This window comes from Centroberyx affinis, unplaced genomic scaffold (assembly GCF_046629955.1).
Source record: "Centroberyx affinis isolate AG114_WGS23_722 - 3 ecotype Tasmania unplaced genomic scaffold, CSIRO-AGI_Caff_v1 ptg004127l_1, whole genome shotgun sequence".
Lineage (NCBI taxonomy): Eukaryota > Metazoa > Chordata > Actinopteri > Beryciformes > Berycidae > Centroberyx > Centroberyx affinis.
The window spans coordinates 5778-30611 of NW_027281901.1; the positions used below are offsets into that span (position 1 = coordinate 5778).

The 24834-nt window shown below is 40.9% G+C and overlaps 2 protein-coding genes across 2 annotated transcripts; both read right to left on the reverse strand.

Annotated features, from left to right (window-relative positions):
- Window positions 1–504: 504 nt before the first annotated feature.
- On the reverse strand, window positions 505–8896 carry LOC139663838 (perforin-1-like). The gene is made up of 7 exons (XM_071542595.1): window positions 8648–8896; window positions 7914–7955; window positions 6790–6882; window positions 5096–5232; window positions 3269–3767; window positions 1696–2066; window positions 505–775 (listed from the first exon to the last, which is right to left on the reverse strand). Exons 1-7 carry the CDS (start codon window positions 8894–8896, stop codon window positions 505–507), a joined length of 1662 nt encoding a protein of 553 aa, XP_071398696.1.
- A 3966-nt stretch (window positions 8897–12862) lies between these two features.
- Window positions 12863–23469, reverse strand: LOC139663836 (perforin-1-like). Its single transcript, XM_071542593.1, has 7 exons — window positions 23212–23469; window positions 20166–20207; window positions 18934–19026; window positions 16600–16736; window positions 15788–16286; window positions 14847–15217; window positions 12863–13160 (listed from the first exon to the last, which is right to left on the reverse strand). The coding sequence occupies exons 1-7, from the start codon at window positions 23467–23469 to the stop codon at window positions 12863–12865; spliced, it is 1698 nt and encodes a 565-aa protein (XP_071398694.1).
- Window positions 23470–24834: the final 1365 nt, after the last annotated feature.

Here is a 24834-nt window from a genome sequence, read left to right on the forward strand (position 1 = left end):
TAACTATTAACTATGGGTTTTCCCTCAATAGTTTAATAATTTTCCTCAATAACATGTTATACTAGCACCTTATAAGCCCCAAACATAGCATACTGAGAGCCTAATTCATGTGCAACAACTTGCCATAAACACTAATCAGGAGGCTGTTGAGGGAAAAGCCATAGTTAATGGGCTATACTTGTAGAATACAACAGTGCAGAATAAGGTGCTAACAAGTGGTTAGTAATGACTAATAATGAACTAATATGCATGTTAATAAGCAACTTATTAATAGTTCATATGTGTTCCCTAATCTAAAGTGTCACCCAACTTTGTAATACTAGCAGGCAGAAAGACAGACTGGCAGCATTACTAGAAACCTTTCTGTATCCACAAATATCTGGAAAAGCAAATATCTACAATCTATGAAGCCATGCAGATTCTCATGTCTCCATTATCTAAAATCTTATGGCAGCCATCTTATGTATCAGAGGAGATCAAAGGAAGGAGTTGCTGTGCGCTCGGTCAGCCGGACCTCCCCGAACCCCAGTAGTCCTCCCGGTCCTCCCGCGCGTATCCCAGCATGCCCTGGGAGCCCGGCGAGGCGGCGTACTGCTCGCACAGCGACCCCTGCAGGCTGGGACCGCACGCCACAGACAGCGACACGGACAGGGAGCCGTGCTTCAGCTTGAACCTCCGGGCCACGTTCCGGCCCTTGGTGGGGATGAGATGCACCTTCCCCAGCAGGTCGTCGTTCCACCGGTTGTCCCGGTCCCACACCTCGAAATACACAGGGCTGTGGGGGCGGGGCCAAATATTATGATGAGCAGAGAAGGTTAGAGATACCAGAAAGTACCAGGTTCAAAGATACCATTTTGAGAGCATCTTGCTTCCTTCCAATTTGACTGTCCTGTCCTGTACTACCCTGTCCTGTCCTGTACTGTACTGTACTGTACTGTACTGTCCTGTCCTGTCCTGTCCTGTCCTGTCCTGTCCTGTACTGTCCTGTACTGTACTGTACTGTCCTTTACTGTCCTGTCCTGTCCTGTCCTGTCCTGTCCTGTCCTGTCCTGTCCTGTCCTGTCCTGTCCTGTCCTGTCCTGTCCTGTACTGTACTAATCCACTGTATTTCCTGTTGAAACAGGATGTTGGGGCGGGACATAACATGAGGAGGGATCATTAAAGATACACTGTTTTCCAAGTAAAGGTAATGGGATTTTGATATAAAAATACAAGATAATGAAGCTTTAGTAATTTTAATTTTAAAGTTTCTTGCATTTATTGTTAAGTAAGTGTATATTATGGTACAGCATATGGCATTTCATTTCATTGTGACTTTAGACCCCAACTCTGATTACAGTAGTTCACTTTAGATTACCTTAGATCAGATTAGAGTAGATTCGATTATTTTAGATCAGAACATATTAGATCAGATTATTTTAGATCAGAACATATTAGATCTGGTTAGAGTAGATCAGATTATTTTACATTAGATTATTTTAGGTCAGATCATATTGATTAGATTATTTTAGGTCAGATCATATTGATTAGATTATTTTAGATCAGATTATTTGAGATCAGAACATATTAGATCTGGTTAGAGTAGATTAGATTATTTTAGATCAGATTAGAGTAGAGATAATTATTTTAGATCAGATTAGAGTAGATCAGATCAGAGTAGATTAGATTAATTTAGATCAGACCGTCCACACTCACGTTCTGCTCTGCAGGTTCACGGTTCCAAAGTGAACACGGTAGTTCCAGGAGGGGAAGTCGTTGTTCCAGATCACCGGTGTCGTGGCTCCTTCTTTACCGTAGAAAACCTTCACGTAGCCGTCCGTCTTGGAGAAGTAGTCGCCCCACAGGCCCGCGGCTCGGACCACCGTCACGTTCATCCGGGCCACGCCGGGCCCGGCGGGGCAGCAGTCGGAGTTGACCATGCGGTGTCCGCTGCATTTACAGGCACAGTTCCGGTTTTGGCTGCCGATCTTGCAGCTGGCGGGGCAGCGGAGCGGCACGGCGCTGCGCCGGATGTAGTCGCTGATGGCGTCTCGCAGGCTGGACCTCAGGATAGGGTTGTCTGTCACCTACAGGGCAGGAGCAAACCGCACATTTTTAATGCAGAATTTGTTCAGTTTTAGTTTATTTGCACAGTGATAAAGCGTAAAAACGAGTGCTAGAAAACTGTGAATATGATGATTAAAAAAAACAAAGAAAGAGGAGATGCAATCAGTATTCTGTGCAGGTGAGAAAACCCATGAAGTTGAATGAGTTGAAGCTGAACATTAAGTTCCTTCTGCTCCACAGGTCCCACCGGTGGGTCCGTCATTACAAACGCATGTTGCGTGGCGAAGCTTTATTCAAACCAACAGAACTTTATTTTAAATTGTAGTCCAGATTCCAATGTTTCCAAAGATACCAAACATGTCAGGCTGAATTACAGGGAAATGTGTATAAAATGATGCCCAAGACATCTAGATTTTTTCCATGTGATGTAATGCTGCAGCCATAATAAACAGTGTCTTGGGATTGAATATTTCACTCAAAGGAAGGAGCAGATACAGAATATATTTTGACATTGCAATACAGTACAGAAGACACATTTTTTCTAACTTTGAAGCACCTTTACACAATTGACGTACGCTAGTACGGCTCCGCCGGAAATCATTCAAGTCAATGGAGGAGCTCCGTAACGGAGTAGAAACGCAACGCCCCCTTGTGGACAGCGGATCCGTTCACAACGGACTGATGGATACTTTGAAAAATTTAAAACTTTGCGTTGGCATCGGACCGTCAGAATCTGTCGTTTTCAACCGGAAGTAATGGTTGGTATGGTAACTAGTAAACAATGTATGTTTTTCGATAAATTAACCTTTTATAATACAGATTTTATTTTTTGACGTTTTATTAAAGACGTTTGTAGTATAAAACGACGTTTGTATTATAAAATATAAAATACTGTGATTATTATTTTCGATGAAAATATGTTGTCACTCCTTTTTTCTGGTGATAGTTTTGGCCTTTATAAGACAGATTACTTTTTAGAGCAAGCTAAAGCTACTATTGTTAGCTCGGTACCTCGCTACCTTTAGCAGAGGCCAAACAGAGGCGCCCGGCGCTCCTGTCATCTTCTGTCAAGATACACTGTGCAGTACGAACCGTTGGGTGGCGAGACTGCTTTGAGAATTCAGGCACGTCAAATTGGCGGATACATTTTGCACGAGGCATTAGGGGGAGAATCAGAGTTCAAGGGGTTAAACTTCTAGGTAGGAAAACCTCAGAGCCTTACCAGCAGGTGCAGAGGGCTCAGCTGGTAGGACACCACGCCTGGGACCCTCTTCAGGGACCTGAGCCACTTCTTGTACCCCTCCTTCCCGTTGGGGTTGAACAGGAGGTCGCCCACATCCCCGTCGCCCCCCAGAACCTCTGTGACCCGGTCCGAGAACGCAGCGCTGAAGCTGCTCCCCGTCTTCAGCTTCTTGCTCTGCGCCTTGCAGAAGCCGACAGACGGACTGATGGTGACGCCCTTGATGGTGGCGCTGGCCTCCACCGACAGGCAGTTGCTGACGGTGTGGACGGAGAGTCTGCTCATGGACGCCTGGCAGGTCCGGACGGCGGTGGTGGAGTGCACCCGCCCCCCCAGCTGGACCCGGCGGATGAAGTGGGTCCCGTAGACGGAGATGAACTGGCGGTAGGCCGAGGTGTTCTTGTGGTCGTACGTGGTCGGGAGGTTCTTCAGGGAAACCTCAAACTCCTTGCTCAGCGGGGGGCTGGAGTGGAGACGGAAACTGAAGGCAAAACCAAGGAGAGAGTTTCAAACTGACAGGTGAAGAAGCTCTAGCTTTTCCATCTCACCCAGACTCACACTCAGGGGCGGACTTAGTGGTTTGGGGGCCCTAGGCAAAGGCAAGCATGGGGCCCCCTGAATCCCAACCCTCTCCCTTTTTAATCCACCCGTTCTATATATGACCTCCAAGTTGGGGCTGAGAAAGCTATACATGTAGGGGCACTTTGTTTTGGTTTTCTGCTCCATGTATTGTGTGTTACTTGTCTCTCAGCTACTGATGCAGTGGCAAGGAAAATTAGCTAAAGTAGCGGATTAGTAGCAAAATAGTAGTCAAGTATAAAATCGCACTAGAAATGGAATAACCCGCTATAGCCTGGCTGATTAGAGGGGGTGACCAAGATTCACTGAAATATTTTTTTGTAACAAAAACTTTTTCAATCAGTACATTTCTTTCATATTGATTAAAAATAAGTTTACATTAGTTCTATCCTTGTCTTTTTTGGGGCCCTCTGGCTGCTGGGGCCCAAGGCAGTTGCCTACCTTTACCTAATGACCGCCCCTGCACATACTATATATTTGAAGATTTTGTTTTTAGCAAAATAATATATCCACCATATTAAAAAAAGTGACATGATGATGACTGCTGTTATGAAAGAACTTGCTGATGAATATTATTTAAGTTATGCTACAAAATGTTAGAATTTTTAGAGGGCATAATTGCACTCCAACTGTAAATTTCAGTTTATGATATTAATGTAAGCATTGAACATGAGACAACTTTTATGTCAATATGGATTTTTGGTGTTTTGGAAATTAACCCTTGATTTTTGGTTTTGTAAAGTGATGTTGTCGTTATTCTTGCAGTGAAAAAGTGTGTTTTGTGTAATCCAGCAAGTAATCACTGTGTTTTCTTAGTACATCCAATATCTTACAGTCAGTGCATTTTAGCAATCTAATTACTGTAATCCCATTGTGCATAACCTGCACCTGTGTCAGATAGTTCAAAAAGCAGAACCATTTGTATATTATATCCTCAGTAACATAAAGAGCTTCATTCCAAACTCTTCCTTACTCTTACAAAATGACGATATGCTCAAATTATGAAGGGCCACATGCCAAAACGCTATATATTCATTTCAAGAAAATATTCTGTTTTAACAACACTTAAAAATAGACATAATTCCCTTCTTGAAAATGCTGGTATTTTGTAAGCAATACCTTTTTCTGATAAAGAGTTATACCTTGATATCAGCAATGATAAAGAGTAGGTGTGACTTTATTTCAAGTGGTGGATGTGTCATTTTGTCTCGTAGTTCTTCCAGTACTCACGTGTAATATTTGCATTTGAACTCGTGGCTGGTGAAGGAGAACTTGTCTTTCTTGCTGTGGCTCTGGGCGAATGAAGAAGACTTGGAGTGCGATCCTCCGACAGCGAATCCAAACTTTCTACCAACGCTGAGGCCAACCTTAGTTGTGTTAATAATTACGTTAGCAATTGCACCCTATTCTTCACAATCCATTATTATTATTATTTGAATCAATAACCAGTGGTGGTAAGAGTACTACTATGTCCTACTCAAGCTATTAGCCTTCATGCACAGTGCTTTGCAATGTTTGTCCTTAGTAGGCCTCCGTAGTGCAGTGGCTTTGCTGTGCTTTATTTACAAGTGTGTTGCAGTTTCTATCACCCTCTAGTGCTCGGAAAATTTTGCTTATTGCAGCTTTAAGTAGAAGTAAAAGTACTGGTGTAAAAATCTACTTCAGTAAAAGTAAAAAGCATCTCATTTAAAATGGCCTCAGATTAAAAGTTCCTGAGTTCCTCTTTAGAAGAGAGAATGTTAGCTGTGATCTTTTCCATGTGGTTCTAAAAGGAGAGAGGACAGAGTTCAAACTAGATTCTTTTGACTGACAAAATAAAGTGCAGAAACAAAGTAAAGTCAGACTTCAGAGTGAAGTACAATACTTAAGTAAAATGTACTTAAGCAAAAGTAAAATTACTGACTTTAAAAATACTCAAAAAAGTGCACTAAAAAGCTACTCAATTACAGTCCGGCATAGCTTGACTTTCCTGAATCCTCTGCTGCAGTCGTACCTCATCATCATTGTTCTTGGAATGTTTTCAGAATCTCTTTTTATTTATTTATTTTTTTTATTTTATAAGCCTACCCTATTAATCACTATTCAAAGCCCTGTCTGTGCCAAAAGTTTTTTACATTAGAGCTGATGTTCCAGTGAAATCAGCAACCACCTCCTATTATCATTTGTTAGCAATGCTAGCACAAGTCAATGGGATGTGAAACCATAACTCTTAACATCACTTGCGAGCCATTCCATATTCTTCCATAGCTGTAGAATACGTAATAGAACTTGCTCAAAGCACAAAGCAAAAAATGTTTTGAATATTATAATAGTGGACATGGTTAGTGATAAATGGGATAGGCCTCTAAAATCACGGTACCTTCCCTTTAAGTGCCTTGCTCAAGGGCCCCAGGGTGCTCTGCTAACCAGTAATCCCCTTACATTTACATTAATTCACTCCTTAATTCATGAAAAATCCCCTTAAAATGAGTTAAGTGAGTTATTTAATGGAGACCCCATCAAAACCACCTTAAACACCTCTTAAGGTTTGACTGTTTATTGTCTAATTGAATGTAAAACTCAGGGAGACAGGAACTTTCCATTCCATTAACTTGTTAATAACCTGTAAACCTGCACAAAAGGCACAAATAATCCCTTAATTTCTAGTGTCTCCACAAACCAACCCATGACTAAATCCCTTATAAACCCATAATACTGACCTTACTTTTTTAAAGCTGTTATTTTTAATGGATTATTAATGTTTATGTAATGAGAAATTAAGGACATTTCAGGGATAAAATTAAGGGGTTTGGTTTCGTAGTGGTGATGATGTCACTGAGCGTCTAGAGTCGACAGCCCCAACGTATTTCTGTTAACAGCTAACCTTGTGACGATTACGACCTGCTAACTTTTAGTATGAATGAATGAGAATAAAGAAGTCCCACCTTCCAGCTGACTCCCAGAGATTTGCTGGTCTCTTTCAGGACGGACTGGCTGGACTCGAACATCCTGCTGCTCAGACTGCGCCTGCACTGCACCTGAGTCCAGACAGCAGCTTTAAAACAGCCGTGTTCCACTTTATCACAAGTTCTTACAATCTAATAAAACATACTCAAAAATCAATAATTCAAAAATCAACAGTGACAACATGCCCCACCCAGGCATTCCTGACAAATGTCTCTTTCCTGAGCACAAAGCTTCACTAAACCATTCAAATGTATTATCAGGTTATAGGTGACCTTTGCTTTTACGTCACAATGTGTAATTAGTTTGATTCCTTTATAAGAAAAAAATGAGAAGAAAATCACTAAGATTTTCATTATTTACTTTCAAGTAAACAAATTGCTTGATTGAGTTTTTTGACTTAGACTGTTGTCATCAACATAGGTGACCTCTTATTAAGAAAGCAAAAGGGCAAATCTACCCAAAAACAGAATTCATGTATTGCTACTGTCAAAAAACAACAGATCTGCTAAAAGTTTTTTCTTTTCAAAATGAAGAAAGGAATGCTCACTACTGATGCTCATCTGTTTTCTAAATAATACAATGGGTTTTTAAAATGTTTAAAGGGCCCAATGGTCTTGAAACTCGCTCAACATATAAATGTCCATGGAAACTTTCAATTTAATGAATAATTACAAAAATAACAGAATTACATGGTTTTTGTCCAACAACAGCTCACTGTGAGGCAGCTTAAAGCCCAGCTTTGCAACAATTTTACTGCTGAGTAATTAGTGTTACTGTGATGATGCTGGTAAAAATGTAAAAAAGAAAAAAAAACTTGTCAGTGGAATCGCCTTTGTGTGAGAAACGGTTGTTTGGGTGTGAAGTGAGATGCAGTTTGACTGAAAACAAATATCTCTGATAAATAGCTGAAAAGTTGATTTCCAAAATGTTATATATTTATTTTTGAAAGAAAAGTCAGACTGGGTGTCTCTTATTTCAAATGTTGGATATGTCATCTCAAGACCTTTTCACACAAAACAGGAATGTTTTTGAGTGTTTTTTTTTTTTTTAACATTGAGTGATAAATAAATAAAAATAATAAAAGTGATTTCCCTCCACTAACCTTGATGCGCCAGTCCAGGACCGACACCGGGAGCTTCTGGGTCTGGTTGAAGTTTTCCATCATGACGGTGATGTGGGAGCAGGAATGAGAAAACACAACAAACATAACATATACTCTTTATCCAAAGCTCTTTACATTATCATGAGTGCATGTTCAGCAGTCCCTCACCCTGGCAGTGGGAGCACCATGCTCTGCCTGTTGAGCTAAACGACAATTACAGATTCAAAATGCCTTTGGAAAAACAATACTTTCTTTTTTTTTTTTTTTTAATTTGCACTAAAAATTAACCGTTTGAAAGGAAAACAAAAGTAACAAAATGCAACATTTGTTGAAAAACCAGCGTGTAACGTTCCACAGAGCAGCATGTGACACCAAACACTGTGAATTAATTGACATAATTGATGTGAAATGTATATGGTGTTTGTAATTGTCCATAACCTTTTCAGAGTCATGTAGCATTTTGATACTTTAAGAAAAAAAACATTTTAATGATCTTGCTGTTGTTTGACAAGTGTGGAAAGGTAACAATTTATTTACACCAAATACATTTCACATAAATTATTAGAACACAGACAAAACAAACGCAGAAAATGTGGATTTATTGTTTTGCTCATAGAAAGTGAATCAGGTTTCACACTTTGTAGTCGTGGCCTTTTTGCCGTTCTCATCTATTAAAACTGCGGTTCTCTGGCCCCGCCCACTGAGGTTTAGCTGGACCAATGAGAGAAGCCCACCTGGTTGAGCAGGTGGTTGCGGCAGACGGTGCAGTTCCCTCCGTGTCCCCCGACCATGAAGCTCTTGACGTCCGCCACGCTGGCGCCGCTGCTCTCCATCTTCACCACGTCGAAGCCCTCGCCCGCCAGGTTGTGGCCCGGGACGAACGGAGCCTGCTGGCACTCGGTGAAGGAGCCGGTCCGGCAACCCAGAGAGGGAGGGGGGAGGGGGAGGAGGAGGAGGAGGAGGAGGAGAGGGGAGGAGAGCATAGTGGAGCTGAAAGGAAAGGAGGAAAAAAGAGACAAAGCGCTGTGTGAAGGAAGAGATACACAGGAAACAAGAACGAGACACACTGTCCTGTTTTATCTTTTTCTTTTTTACTCATTTTACCAGACAAACTGTTACTGTTTTAATTTCCATCTTGCTTTTTACTTGAATTTTTGATTTTGCTTGAAGATTTTGCTCTTGCTTGTAAATGTTTTAATTCATTTATTTTATGTAAAGCACTTTGAGTTGCATTCTCTGTGTGAATGGTGCTCTAAAAATAAAGTTATTGTTTCATCATGATATGTGTGAAAATTCACGTTTAAATTATATAAGAATCCCCAGTTTCTCCCTGTTAAGAGAGCAGCAGGGAGCCTGAAGGACCGGGACAGCAACGAAACCAGCAGCGTTCAAAGTCAATATGAAACACTCTTGTCTTTATCACTGATCATTACTGTAATTGATTAATCAACTAATTAAGAGATAGAGAGGAAGAGAAAGTGTGTATGTGTCAGCCAGCCACAGCCTGACAGAATCTAATAATCTAAAATACTTTTTATCACTTATCATTACTGTAATCAATTACTGTTTGTTTTGCAACATTTATTAACGGAATCTTTTCTCTGTATTGTCATTTTGATAATGTATTAATTTATAAACTTTTTTTTTTTTGAGGATTCCAATGCCAATAAATCTTTTTCAAATTTAGCTGAAACTTGAAAACATTTGAAGCAACTTTCCTGGTTATTTCTACCAACAATTGTCAATTTTTAGCTGCAACCAGCTTTTTTAATTCTGTGATACCAATTGTTTTGTAAGAGCATCCATCCCATTTCTCTAAAGGCTTCTGTCTGATTTTGGATCAAATCTCTCCTGTGTTTCCCAGACAAGTGACGGAGTGACTCACCCTGCCGAGACGCTGATGGAGACCGACGGTAAACTGATGGAGAATAAAGTGCAGATGAGTAAAGTTGGATGTCTCTATGTGTGAGGGGGGGAGAGGGGGGGGAGAGGGGGGAGTCACAGGCCACGCCCGAGAGAGAAAACCAGCTTGATGTGGCCGACTTCCAAAACACTTTGTAAGAGGAAGAGTTTTCTCAGGGCGTGATCACACCTCTTAGTGGAAGCTGACTTTGTATTTTTGTATTTAGTTCATTTAGGTTCAAACTGACCAATTACAAGACAACAAAAGTCACATGACTCACAAGCAGCTTGTTTATTGGACAGAGTTTTGCTCACCTGTCATCCAGCGGGTTAGAGAGAGAAAACAAATCTGATTCCACTTCCTGTAACTTTATATCAGCATGATGGACTTGTCTGTCTCTTCTTCTGTGGTGTTTACTGAACAGCTTCAATACTTCAGTATTTTTGTGTGTTGTTTCAAGGAGTCTGGAAACTGCTTCTGGACTCATAAAGTGAGGACTTGTACTGTTTGGAATTTTTTACTTCCCATTCATTTGATTGAGGCAACGAAAATATCATGGAAACTAACATTTAACACGTTCCTGAACATATTCAAGGCCGGTGTTTTTTAATGCATTTCTTACCGTCAACAAATCCTATGAAAATAACAAAATCAACAATGCGTTTGCTCTACTCCCGTTACTTTCTGACTTCCCACGTTCCCTTTTTAGCCGTCAACCCGGAAGTCATTGGCTCCAGTTGTAAGCTAAAAACCTTGAAATACAGCTCACAAAGACATAGTTTAAATTTTAAAAATCGCTAACTGTTACCACGAAAAGTCAGGCTGTTGTAGTTATTACCAAATCAAATTCAAATGGGAACAAATTCTTCATTACGCCGGGGACTATTTTCAGTGCTACAGAACTACTTTCCTGAGATCGCAAAGTGTTTACAGCCGGCTTATTAATGTAAGGCGCCATAGGGCGTACATTACGGTACTGCATCAACATGTATAGGCTATGTAGGCAGGAAGTGTTCAAGTCAGAGAGCGCCTTTCGGTAGGGGCTGTCCCTAGCCTCATTGTTTGGCGTGAGCCTGCGGCCCACGACAAGATGTAAGTACATATTTTAACTGTACATGAATACTGTTTTAATCTGGGATGGGAAGCACAATAATAATGTGGTGTACTTCATGTTTTGTCGTGTTAGTGGGCGCATTGGCTACAGGTGGGGGGACGCCAGCAGTGGGACAGAAGGCAGTGTTGCAGTTGCGCTGGTATGTTAATGTCATGGGTCATGGCTTCATTGGGCACCGGCTACATGGACGAGACTTGTTGGCAAAACAAAATCATTGCTGATTTTGTTATTTTCATAGGATTTGTTGACGGTAAGCAATGCATTAAAAAACACCAGCCTCATCCTTTAAAAGCGGGATATGCTGTTGAATATGTTCAGGAACGTGTTAAATGTCAGTTTCCAGGCTATTTTCGTGGCCTCATTCAAATGAATGTGAAGTAAAAATTCCGAACGGTACTAACTAAAAACAAAAACAAAAAAAATGCTACAAACTTGTCACAGTTGCATCCGATCTTGGTGAGTAGTTTTTATTATGGTTTTCATGGCAGTCAAGTGCCAAATAACTCCCATGTTAAAACTAAATGGAATATTGCTTTAATGTCCTTGAGACAGTTTCTGAGAGTATTAAAGCAGTTGGGATCATTATGTCTTAAGGGTAGATATAACTGTGTGTCATCAGCATAGCTGTGAAAGGAAACATTATCCTGATGAATTATATGACCAAGTGGAAGCATGTAGAGGGAGAAGAGGATGGGGCCAAGAATTGTATGTGTGTGTCATGTATGTGGGTGGGTATGCATCGGGGAAACTAGCCCTCGAAACAGCTATATCTAAGCGGAGCTCTTAGATTGGAGCTCTGTTCTCAGACTTAAGAGGTCGATGTGAAACCAAATGTGAAACCAAACCTGTAAATGAGAAAACTATACCATAAACGTGAAACCAAAACATGTAAACAAGAAAACAAAACTGCAAGCAAAAAAAAAAATGTAAACAAGGAATGAAAACCGTAAACGAGAAAAAAGAGACCTGGAAGTGAGGGTGCTGTCATGAAATCAGTTGTCCTGGTTTGATTCTGTAAAACGGTTGTTTTCGCTCTCAGATCCTTTGCTCGCCTTTACATGACTCTTGTTCTGTCGTTCTCAGTTCCAATGTTTTGACATGGGGGCGGGCTTACTGGGTCCCATTGGCCGCTTAGCAAGTGATCGACACGTCAACTGGGTCACATCAGACGCCTGTTTCTCGTTTACAGTTTTGGTCTCATGTTTACAGTTTTTTTTTTTTGCTTTCAGACTTTTTGGCCCTAAATTGACCTCATACAGACTCCTCATCCTCTTCTTCAAGATCAAGCAGAGCAATCGCTATCTATCTCCTGTCTATTTTTGTTTTCCCTTTGTTACCTCAGGTTACTAATTAAATATCCTGCAAGTTGCTGTCGAATTTTGTATTGCAAAGCAACAACATTTATGTCACACTTCTTGCGCTCTTTGACCTCTTACTCTCTCTGTTACTAGTGATGCTCACAGCTGCTCTTTGTGTTTGAGCCTGAAAAAGAAGTGTATTATCTGATCAATGATAATGTTCTGCACACATACAGTAGGTATGGACATGGACAAGTTTGAAAAAAAAAAAAAGGAAATAAGTGACAGGGTTCACACTGATAGATTCATCCAAACCACGTATCTTTAAATTGCTGGTAAACCAAATCTTTTGTATTTTTCATAGTGTCTCATAATGTTAGATATGTTGACATATTTTGCTGTCTCAACTCACAATAGACTGTAAAATGGTAAGATAAACAATAAGATAAAGATAAAATGGTAACAACGTTGTAGTACTAACAGGCAGAAAGACAGACTGGCAGCATTGCTAGCAACTTTGCTATACCCACAAATACCTAGAATAGCAAATATTGATCTATGAAGCCGTGAAGATTTTCATGACTCCATTATCTAAAATCCTACGGCAGCCATCTTATGTATCAGGAGATGAAAATCAAAGGAAGGAGTTGCTGTGCGCTCGGTCAGCAGGCCTCCCCGAACCCCAGTAGTCCTCCCGGTCCTCCCGCACGTATCCCAGCATGCCCTGGGAGCCCGGCGAGGCGGCGTACTGCTCGCACAGCGACCCCTGCAGGCTGGGACCGCACGCCACAGACAGCGACACGGACAGGGAGCCGTGCTTCAGCTTGAACCTCCGGGCCACGTTCCGGCCCTTGGTGGGGATGAGATGCACCTTCCCCAGCAGGTCGTCGTTCCACCGGTTGTCCCGGTCCCACACCTCGAAATACACAGGGCTGTGGGGACAAATATTCAACGTGATCTCACACAAATATGTGAAATGAATACGCACTCTTATGGAAAAATAACGTTTCTCCACCACAAACTACATTACGTTCCTCCACCACAAATTTAAATATGTTCTTCTGCCACTACGAACTATGTCCCAAAGGTTGGTTAACGGTTAAGTTTAGGCAAGTAAAACGACTTTGGTTAGGTTTAGGCAAGTAAAACAACTTGGGTAAGGTTAGGGAAAGGGTTTGGACATGGTTGAAGCTACACTAAGCGATTTTCCGACCACTAGAGGGTGACAGAAACCGCAAAACATTTAGTAAACACACACAGCAAAACTACTGGGCAACGGAAGCCCTTAAAGGATAAGGCTGGTATTTTTTAATGCATTTCTTTCCGTCAACACATCCTATGACAATAACAAAATCAGCAATGAATTTGTTTTGCTAACAAGTCTCGTCCATGTAGCCGATGTCCAATAAAGCCATGTCCCAGCAGCCATAGAACTCCATTGTTTTAAAACTATTAAAAACACGTCACAGAGCCACGGCGTTTCCTCAAACAATTTAATAAGCCGGCTGTAAACACGTTATCCATCTGAGGAAAGTAGTTCCGTAGCACAGAAAATAGTCCCCGGCGTAATGAAGAATTTGTTCGCATTTGAATTTGATTTGGTAATAACTACAACAGTCTGACTTTTCATGGTAACAGTTAGCGATTTTTAAAATTGAAACTATGTCTTTGGGAGCTGTATTTAAAGGTTTTTAGCTTACAACTGGAGCCAGAGCCGGGTGGCCCTATACGCTCACTACACAAGTTGCGTAGGGCCCCGCAAATTACGCAAGGGCCCCGCCTCCCCCTCGTGTCAAAGCGTGCGTCAATGTTTACAACGTCGATGAGAGGATGAAGCGGAACTATCCTTCTGGTCACGAAAATAGGGAAAAAAAAAAACAAACACCATGAGAGTGAATTGCGGGACCAGCAATCAGGTAAATTTGTGTCCTCTCCTCTCCAAGTTTGATGCCAGCAAATAACAGTAAGGTTAAGTTGATGTGCTGCTTGCAGTGCATCTCTCTCTAGTCTGTCTGTCTTGCTAACCCAGCTGCAGTGCATCTCTTGGTCTGTCTGTGTCTTGCTTGCCAGCCACTTCCAGGGCTGTTCTGTGACTTTGTGCGGGCAACTGTGTTTATTATAAACATTTATTATAAACCGCTTATTATAAACCGCGTTCGGAAAAGATAACCGCATCGCGCATGAACATGCGTTCATATGCACGTGCACAAAATGAAACTCGCGCTTTCCAGCAGCAACCTCTGTGGTTGCTGTCCAGTCCAGTCCAGTCCAGACAGTATAAGGGCGTGATGGCACTCCTCATAGGCGCACATCATTTTAAAACACGACAGTGATTATCTAGTCTCTCAGTCGAGGTTTAGTTACAACTCTGGACTAATGCAAGATGGAAAGCAATGGATTGACATTGACTATTGATTAAATATTGCATTTACAATGTTGATTAGCTGGGCATACTGGGCAATATGGGTGCACATTTCTCAGTAAATAATAACCATCAAGTATTCAGCCAAGCCATAGTATAAATAGTATTTTATATTTGAAAATGTATAAAAGGAAATCTGGGGGAGCCAGTCTGAATGGGCCTGATGCAGCTGATAGATCAGACCGTCCACACTCACGTTCTGCTCTGCAGGTTCACGGTTCCAAAGTGAACACGGTAGTTCCAGGAGGGGAAGTCGTTGTTCCAGATCACCGGTGTCGTGGCTCCTTCTTTACCGTAGAAAACCTTCACGTAGCCGTCCGTCTTGGAGAAGTAGTCGCCCCACAGGCCCGCGGCTCGGACCACCGTCACGTTCATCCGGGCCACGCCGGGCCCGGCGGGGCAGCAGTCGGAGTTCACCATGCGGTGTCCGCTGCATTTACAGGCACAGTTCCGGTTTTGGTTGCCGATCTTGCAGCTGGCGGGGCAGCGGAGCGGCACGGCGCTGCGCCGGATGTAGTCGCTGATGGCGTCTCGCAGGCTGGACCTCAGGATAGGGTTGTCTGTCACCTACAGGGCAGGAGCAAACCACACCTTTTTAATGCAGACTTTGTTCAGTTTTAGTTTATTTGCACAGTGATAAAGCATAAAAACGAGTGCTAGAAAACTGTGAATATGATGATAAAAAAAAGAGGAGATGCATTCAGTATTCTGTGCAGGTGAGAAAAACCATGAAGTTGAATGAGTTGAAGCTGAACATGAAGTTCCTTCTACCACAAACGCATGTTGCGTGGCCAAGCTTTATTCAAACCCACAGAATGTTATTTTAATTTCTAGTCCAGATCCCAAAGTTTCCAAAGATAAACATGTCAGGCTGAACTACAGGGAAATGTGTATAAAATGATGATGATGATGATCTAGATTTTTTCCACTTGATGTAATGCTACAGCCAAAAAAAACAGTGTCTTGGGATTGAATATTTCACTCAAAGGAACAAGCAGATACAGAATATGAATGTGACGTTGCCATACAGTATGGAAGAAACATTTTTTCTAACTTCAACTCTAATTGAATCAATTTAGGGGGAAAATCAGAGTTCAAGGGGTTAAACTTCTAGGTAGGAAAACCTCAGAGCCTTACCAGCAGGTGCAGAGGGCTCAGCTGGTAGGACACCACACCTGGGACCCTCTTCAGGGACCTGAGCCACTTCTTGTACCCCTCCTTCCCGTTGGGGTTGAACAGGAGGTCGCCCACATCCCCGTCGCCCCCCAGAACCTCCGTGACCCGGTCCGAGAACGCCGCGCTGAAGCTGCTCCCCGTCTTCAGCTTCTTGCTCTGCGCCTTGCAGAACTTGGTGGACGCACTCGATTTGACGAACATGATGGTGGCGCTGGCCTCCACCGACAGGCAGTTGCTGACGGTGTGGACGGACAGTCTGCTCATGGACGCCTGGCAGGTCCGGACGGCGGTGGTGGAGTGCACCCGCCCCCCCAGCTGGACCCGGCGGATGAAGTGGGTCCCGTAGACGGAGATGAACTGGCGGTAGGCCGAGGTGTTCTTGTGGTCGTACGTGGTCGGGAGGTTCTTCAGGGAAACCTCAAACTCCTTGCTCAGCGGGGGGCGGGAGTGGAGACGGAAACTGAAGGCAAACCAAGGAGAGAGTTTCAAACTGACAGGTGAAGAAGCTCTCGCTTTTCCATCTCACCCAGATTCACTATAGTTTTGAAGATTTTGTTTTTAGCAAAATAAGATACCCACCATTTTAAAAAGTGTATTCTGTCATAATTTCATTAAACAACACTTCTTCTCTTCATGAAAATGCCATATTTTGTAAGCAATACCCTTTTCTGATAAAGAGTTATACCTTGATGTCAGCAATGATAAAGAGTAGGTGTGACTTTATTTCAAGTGGTGGATGTGTCATTTTGTCTCGTAGTTCTTCCAGTACTCACGTGTAATATTTGCATTTGAACTCGTGGCTGGTGAAGGAGAACTTGTCTTTCTTGCTGTGGCTCTGGGCGAATGAAGAAGACTTGGAGTGCGATCCTCCGACAGCGAATCCAAACTTTCTACCGACGCTGAGGCCAACCTTAGTTGTGTTAATAATTACGTTAGCAATTGCATCCTCTTCTTCACAATCCATTATTATTATTATTTGAATAGATACCCAGTGGTGGAAAGAGTACTACAATGCCCCACTCAAGAAGAAGTACTGTTACTATTGTAGATTTACTTAAATCTGCAATAAGTGATATCAGACCTTATAACCAATCCTGAAACTAATGTTTGCTATGTGGAGATTTCATTGAGACATAATGATATAAACCAATATCCACACAGCAGCCAGCTGTGTTGCTGTTTTCACCTCTTTTCTAAAGCTTGTTGTCAAATTCTGCTCCTGAACGAAGCTCCCGGTCCATTCAGTAGCTTTTCATTTTTTTTAAAACTAGCTTGTCTCCTCCCTCGCTTTTTAAAAGCGGCTCTCTCCCCCTCCCATTCTTGAAAATGTTCTCATAATGGTGTCGATGAAGCGAGCGAGTAAACTTGTTAAACTAGCAAACTTGCTACCTACCTCTTTACTTGTCATTCTGAGACATGTAACCTACAGCGGGAGGAAGTTCTGGCAAAGCGAGACCGGCGACTCAGTTAGCTTGTACGTACAGTTAGCTTAGCTATTAGCCTTTTGCATGGTGCTTTGCAATGTTTGTCCTTAGTAGGCCTCCGTAGTGCTGGATTTGCTGTGCTTTATTTACAAATGTGTTGCAGTTTCTATCACCCTCTAGTGCCCGGAAATTTTTGCTTATTGCAGCTTTAAGTAGAAGTGTAAGTACTGGTGTAAAAATCTACAAAAGTAAATGTAAAAAGTGTCTCATCTAAAATGTCCTCAGAGTAAAAGTTCCTGAGTTCCTCTTTAGAAGAGAGAATGTTAGCTGTGATCTTTTCCATGTGGTTCTAAAAGGAGAGAGGACAGAGTTCAAACTAGATTCTTTTAACTGACAAAATAAAGTGCAGAAACAAAGTAAAGTCAGACTTCAGAGTGAAGTACAATACTTAAGTAAAATGTACTTAAGCAAAAGTAAAATTACTGACTTTAAAAATGCTCAAAAAAGTGCACAAAAAAGCTACTCAATTACAGTCCGGCATAGCTTGACTTCTCTGCTTCTGATCCTTGATCCTCTGCTGCAGTCGTACCTCATCATGACAGGGATTGTTCTTGGAGTGTTTTCAGAATCTCTTTTTATTTGTTTTTTATTTTTTTATTTTATAAGCCTACCCTATTAATCACTAATCAAAGCCCTGTCTGTGCCAAAGGTTTTTACATTAGACCTGACGTTCCAGTGAAATCAGCAACCACCTCCTATTATCATTTGTTAGCAATGCTAGCACAAGTCAATGGGATATGAAACCATGTACTTCCATAGCTGTAGTAGTAATCGTAAGAATACGTAATAGAACTTGCTCAAAGCACTTGAATGGGATTTTGAAAGCAATGGTTTCATACCCCATTGCACTAGAATTGCTAACAAATGCTAACAGGAAGCTGGTGCTGATTTCTCAGAGACAAAAACTCTGATGTAAAAAATGTTTTGAATATTATAATAGTGGACATGGTTAGTGATAAATAGGATAGGCCTCTAAAATCACTGAGCTGAACCTTTAAGTGCCTTGCTAAAGGGAATCTCTGCAGTATTTTCTTCTTCTAGTTTCTTCTTTTTCTTTCTTCTTCTGAGACTTTTCCAGTCGAGGGATTCAAACCAGTGACCTTTTGGTTACAAGCCTGCTGCTCTAATCGCCACACTACCTTCGCCCCAGTTTGACCAGGGTGCTCTACGAACCAGTAATCCCTTAAAATGACAATAATATTTACATTAATTCACTGCTTAATTCATGCAAAATGCCCTTAAAATGAGTTAAGGGAGTTGTTAATAAGAGACCCCATCAAACCACCTTAAACACCTCTTAATGTTTGACTGTTTATTGTCTAACTGAATGTAAAATTCAGGGAGACAGGAACTTTCCATTAATAACTCGTTAATAACCTGTAAACCTGCACAAATGGCATAAAAAATCCCTTAATTTCTAGTGTCTCCACAAACCAACCCATGACTAACTCCCTTATAAACCCATAATACTGACCTTACTTTTTTGAAGCTGTTATTGATGGTGATGATGTCACTGAGCGTCTAGAGTCGACAGCCCCAACGTATTTCTGTTAACAGCTAACCTTGTGACGATTACGACCTGCTAACTTTTAGTATGAATGAATGAGAATAAAGAAGTCCCACCTTCCAGCTGACTCCCAGAGATTTGCTGGTCTCTTTCAGGACGGACTGGCTGGACTCGAACATCCTGCTGCTCAGACTGCGCCTGCACTGCACCTGAGTCCAGACAGCAGCTTTAAAACGGCCGTGTTCCACTTTATCACAAGTTCTTACAATCTAATAAAAACATACATTATGTACTTACAATGCACGTAAAAACAATCAAGGAGATTTTTATCAAGTTCTTACACAGAATTAACCATCATCACTCTTTTTTCAACTGTACAGCCTTAATATGCATACTCATGTTTTTATTTTATTATCGTCATTTATGTATTATCATCACTTTTCTGCCATTTGTTTTTATGTATTGTCTTTGAGTACCATGTAAAGCGCTTTATAAATAAAATGTATCTAATGTATATGTATTATTATTTTTATTATTATTATTATTATTATCATTATTATTATTATTATTATCATTATTAGAATTAATGTGTACTTAGTACCTTTCCATAGCTTAATTTGCAGGTTATTACACTGGAATAAGTCCATTGTAAAGCAGTGATACTGGAGGATAACTTAAAGGGCAAATCTACCCAAAAACAGAATTCATGTATTGCTGTTGTCAAAAACACAGATCATTCTTGAAAAGAAAACTTTTCAAGAATGAAGAAAGGAATGCTCATGATTGATGCTCATCTGTTTTCTAAATAATACAATCTGTTTTTAAAATGTTTAAAGGGCCCAATGGTCTTGAAACTCGCTCAACATATAAATGTCCATGGAAACTTTCAATTTAATGAATAATTAAAACAACAGAATTAAAGGCGCATGGTTTTTGTCCAACAACAGCTCACTGTGAGGCAGCTTAAAGCCCAGCTTTGCAACAATTTTACTGCTGAGTAATTAGTGTTACTGTGATGATGCTGGTAAAAATGTAAAAAAGAAAAAAACTGTGCTGTTGTCAGTGGAATCGCCTTTGTGTGAGAAACGGTTGTTTGGGTGTGAAGTGAGATGCAGTTTGACTGAAAACAAATATCTCTGATAAATAGCTGAAAAGTTGATTTCCATAATGTTATATATTTATTTTTGAAAGAAAAGTCAGACTGGGTGTCTCTTATTTCAAATGTTGGATATGTCATCTCAAGACCTTTTCACACAAAACAGGAATGTTTTTGAGTGTTTTTTTTTTTTTTTTTTAACATTGAGTGATAAATAAATAAAAATAATAAAAGTGATTTCCCTCCACTAACCTTGATGCGCCAGTCCAGGACCGACACCGGGAGCTTCTGGGTCTGGTTGAAGTTTTCCATCATGACGGTGATGTGTGAGCAGGAATGAGAAAACACAACAAACATAACATATACTCTTTATCCAAAGCTCTTTACATTATCATGAGTGCATGTTCAGCAGTCCCTCACCCTGGCAGTGGGAGCACCATGCTCTGCCTGTTGAGCTAAACGACAATTACAGATTCACAGATTTTTTTTTACAGTTTTTCTCAATTGCTAAAACACTAAACCCTATTGTCTGAACCAAATCCTCAGTGCCCTAAACCCATTTATTTAATTGGTCACCCTTTTGGCAAAACCATAAGCCTACTTTTCACCTGGTTAGACACAACTTGCAAACATATTCTCACCCACTAAAACACATTTTGCACTGTGATGCACTTGTGTTGCAAAATGGTAAGCACAGGTAGCAAAAGTAAAACTCAATTAAAGCACAGGTGTCTCAACTTAAACACATCAACTCAAAATTGATCACACTTGTGTCTAATGATGTGAAAACCAATATAAGCCAGTTCAAGGAGCCCTGGTTGTTGAAGTTTCACTATGGACAACAATCTGAGAGGCAGAGGCAGAGGCAGAGGCAGAGTAAGAGGTGGTCGGGGAGGACGAGGAGGGGTAAGACAAAGAACAGTAATTTCTGATGAAATACGGGCTACTGTGATAGACCATGTTCTTGTCCATGGTATGACAATGAGGGAAGCAGGACTACGAGTGCAACCCAACCTCAGCAGATTCACTGTGTCCACCATAATCCGGACATTCAGAGAGGAGAACAGGTAATTGCTTTTTTTCATTACGTAAATGCTTACAGTATAACTCTATACAGTGCTGTAAAAAGGTGTTTCAGTACATCAATTTGCCAATATACTTGTAGGCCTAGTACTGCATGTATACAGTATTTTTGTAGTACTGCATGTATATTTTTGTAACTGCATGTTCTCTTTTTGTAGAATTGCAAGACTGCCACATCAGGGTGGGAGGACATCTATGTTTTCCCCACACCAAGAGACCCTCATTGTCGACATGGTCCGTCAGAACAATGCAATCAAACTGCGTGATATACAGCAGAAAATCATCGAAGACCATGTGAATTTCGAACGCATCAACAGTGTCCTCAAGCGCAACAGAATGCACATGAAACAACTGTACAGAGTGCCCTTTGAACGCAACTCGGAGAGGGTCAAGGAGCAAAGATTCCAGTATGTACAGGTAGGTGTTCTATACTGCAGTCTACTCTACAGCATAGGTTTGTCCTTCTGTAACACTTACAAAACTATATGTATTTTTCCATATAGAGAGTGTTTCAACTGGATTCCTCAGAAAGACCACATGTCTACATCTTCATGGATGAAGCTGGGTTCAATCTGACCAAAAGGAGGAGGAGGAGAGGCCGGAACGTGATTGGCCAACGGGCCATTGTTGCAGTCCCTGGCCAGCGTGGTGGCAATGTCACATTATGTGCTGCCATCAGCAATCATGGGGTTCTCCACCATCATGCCACCTTGGGGCCATATAACGCTCAACATCTCCTGACATTTCTCAGCGATCTTCGAGATATTGTGTTGGGGCGTGTGCAGCAGGATCACGAACAGGCAGGGCATCCTGTCTATGTCATTGTGTGGGACAATGTGAGTTTTCACCGTGCCATCCAGGTCAGAGAGTGGTTCAACATCAACCAAGATTTCATCAATGTTTGCCTTCCACCATACTCTCCTTTCCTGAACCCAACAGAGGAGTTCTTCTCTGCATGGCGTTGGAAAGTTTATGACCGCCAACCCTACACCAGGGAAAATCTCTTGCAGGCCATGGAACTGGCCTGTAATGACATAGGTGTGGAGGCGTGCCGAGCGTGGATCCGGCACACCAGAAGTTATTTCCCACGTTGCCTGGCCAGGGAGAATGTGGCCTGTGATGTAGATGAAGTCCTGTGGCCTGACCCAGCACGTCGACATGATGCCGTGGATGCCGTGGATGGATGATTGTACAAATACTGTATGCACTTGTATTTGTGATTCTTGTTTATATATTTAGTTTTTACCGTTTACAAGTGCTAAACAGGATTTTTGTTTTGCAAAATGCATTTCTTTCATTTGACGATAAAGATTATTTCTACAGCTTTATGTTCTGATCATTGTGTTTACCTTTGTTCTATGTTGTGTTTAATGACTGTTCAGTGGTGTTTTTCATTTTGATTGACTTGGGGTCTGATCTGACAACATTGTTTGGTTTTGAGCACAGTTTGAACTGTTTTGAGGCAAAAGTTTGGTTTTGCAGGAAGAGTCAGAGGTTTTGTGAATGTAGTTTGAAAACTGGGTGTTGTGTTTACAGTTTAGAGAAAAGAGTGGAAGGTTTCAAGAAATGTGTCTTAGCAATTGAGAAAAACTGTAATTTGCACTAAAATTAACAAAATGCAACATTTGTTAACTAGCGCGTAACGTTCCACAGAGCAGCATGTGACACCAAACACTGTGACTTAGCCAATGATAAGAATGGCTTGACGTTTCAAATGGGCCTACAAAGTGTGAAACGCTATTCAATTTATATGAGAAAAACAATGAATCAACATTTTCTGTGGTTGTTTATTCTGTGTTCTAATAATTGATGTGAAATGTATGTGGTGTTTGTAATTGTCCATAACCTTTTCACATCTGTCAAACAACTGAATGATCTAATGAATAACTGAATTATCTGGAAGTCACAAAATGCTAACAAGCTAGCAAACGTCTGTACAAGAGAGGAGTCATGTTGCATTTTGATACTTTAAGAAAAAAAAAAATTAATGATGTGTGATAAGGTAACAATTTATTTACACCAAATACTTTTCACATAAATTATTAGAACACAGAAAAAACAAACACAGAAAATGTGGATTTATTGTTTTGCTCATAGAAAGTGAATCAGGTTTCACACTTTGTAGTCGTGGCCTTTTTGCCGTTCTCATCTATTAAAACTGCGGTTCTTTGGCCCCGCCCACTGAGGTTTAGCTGGACCAATGAGAGAAGCCCACCTGGTTGAGCAGGTGGTTGCGGCAGACGGTGCAGTTCCCTCCGTGTCCCCCGACCATGAAGCTCTTGACGTCCGCCACGCTGGCGCCGCTGCTCTCCATCTTCACCACGTCGAAGCCCTCGCCCGCCAGGTTGTGGCCCGGGACGAACGGAGCCTGCTGGCACTCGGTGAAGGAGCCGGTCCGGCAACCCAGAGAGGGAGGGGGGAGGGGGAGGAGGAGGAGGAGGAGGAGGAGGAGGAGGAGAGGGGAGGAGAGCATAGTGGAGCTGAAAGGAAAGGAGGAAAAAAGAGACAAGGCGCTGTGTAAATGACAGTGATGGAAGAAGTACTGAGATCTTTTACTTCAGTAAAAGTAGCAATACAACAATGTAAAGATACTCCATTACAAGTAAAAGTCCTGCATTCAAAATCTTACTTAAGTAAAAGTACATAAGTATTGGCAGCAAAATGTACTTTGACATACATGTACATGTAAGCAGCATTTTAAAGTTGTCAACGTGAAGCTAATCTTAACAATTTATCTATACTTTTGGGTAGTCTAATCTATAACAATGCTATTTTATAGTTATTTTATAAAGATGATCAAATGTTTTAAATATAAAATATTTATCTGAAAAGTAACTAGTAACTATAGCTGTGAAATAAATGTAATGGAGTAAAAAGTACAATATTTCCCTCTAAAATGTAGTGGAGTATAAGTATAAAGTAGCATCAAATGGAAATACTCAAGTAAAGTACAAGTACCTCAAAATTGTACTTAAGTACAGTACTTGAGTAAATGTACTTAGTTACTTTCCACCACTGGTGAAGGAAGAGATACACAAGGAAACAAGAACGAGGCGCACTGTCCTGTTTTATCTTTCTTTCTTTCATTCTTTCTTTCATTCTTTTTCATTTTACCAGACACATTTTTTTTTGCTTGAAAATGTTGTTGTTGCTTGTAAGTTTTAATCCATTTATTTTATGTAAAGCATTTTGAGTTGCATTCTCTGTATGAACGGTACTATAAAAATAAAGTTATTAGTACTCTGATTCGATTTTTTTATTTTATATTATATCCGTGAAATATTCACATTTAAGTTTAATCAAAGAATCCCCAGTTTCTCCCTGTTATCAAAGGAGGGAGCCTGCAGGATGAAACAGCAGCGTTCAGTCAGTAAACACTCTTGTTTTTATCACTGATCTTTATTGTAAGCAATTAATCAACTAATTAAGAGTTAACCAAATAATCTAAAATACTCATTTTTTTATCTCTTAACATTGTTTGTTTTGCGACATTTAGTTGTTAAATTATTTCTCTGTATTGTGATGATTGTAAACCGCTTTGACAATTTTTTGATCATAGAAGCCCATTTCCACCACCTGTTAAAATAAATCCGGCACATAATGTTGTTGTTTTTTTCGTCATCAAGTGAGAATTTTTTCTCAATATTATGACTTTGTGCCTCATAATTATGAGATAGTCAAAATTATGACATACTATCTCATAATTATGTGGCACTAACTTGTGATATTGAGTAAAAAAATCTCACTTGATGATGAAAAAAAACAATTTTTTTTAACAGGTTGTGGGAATTGGCTTCCATATCATGCTAATAAATCTTTTTCAAATTTAACTGAAAAT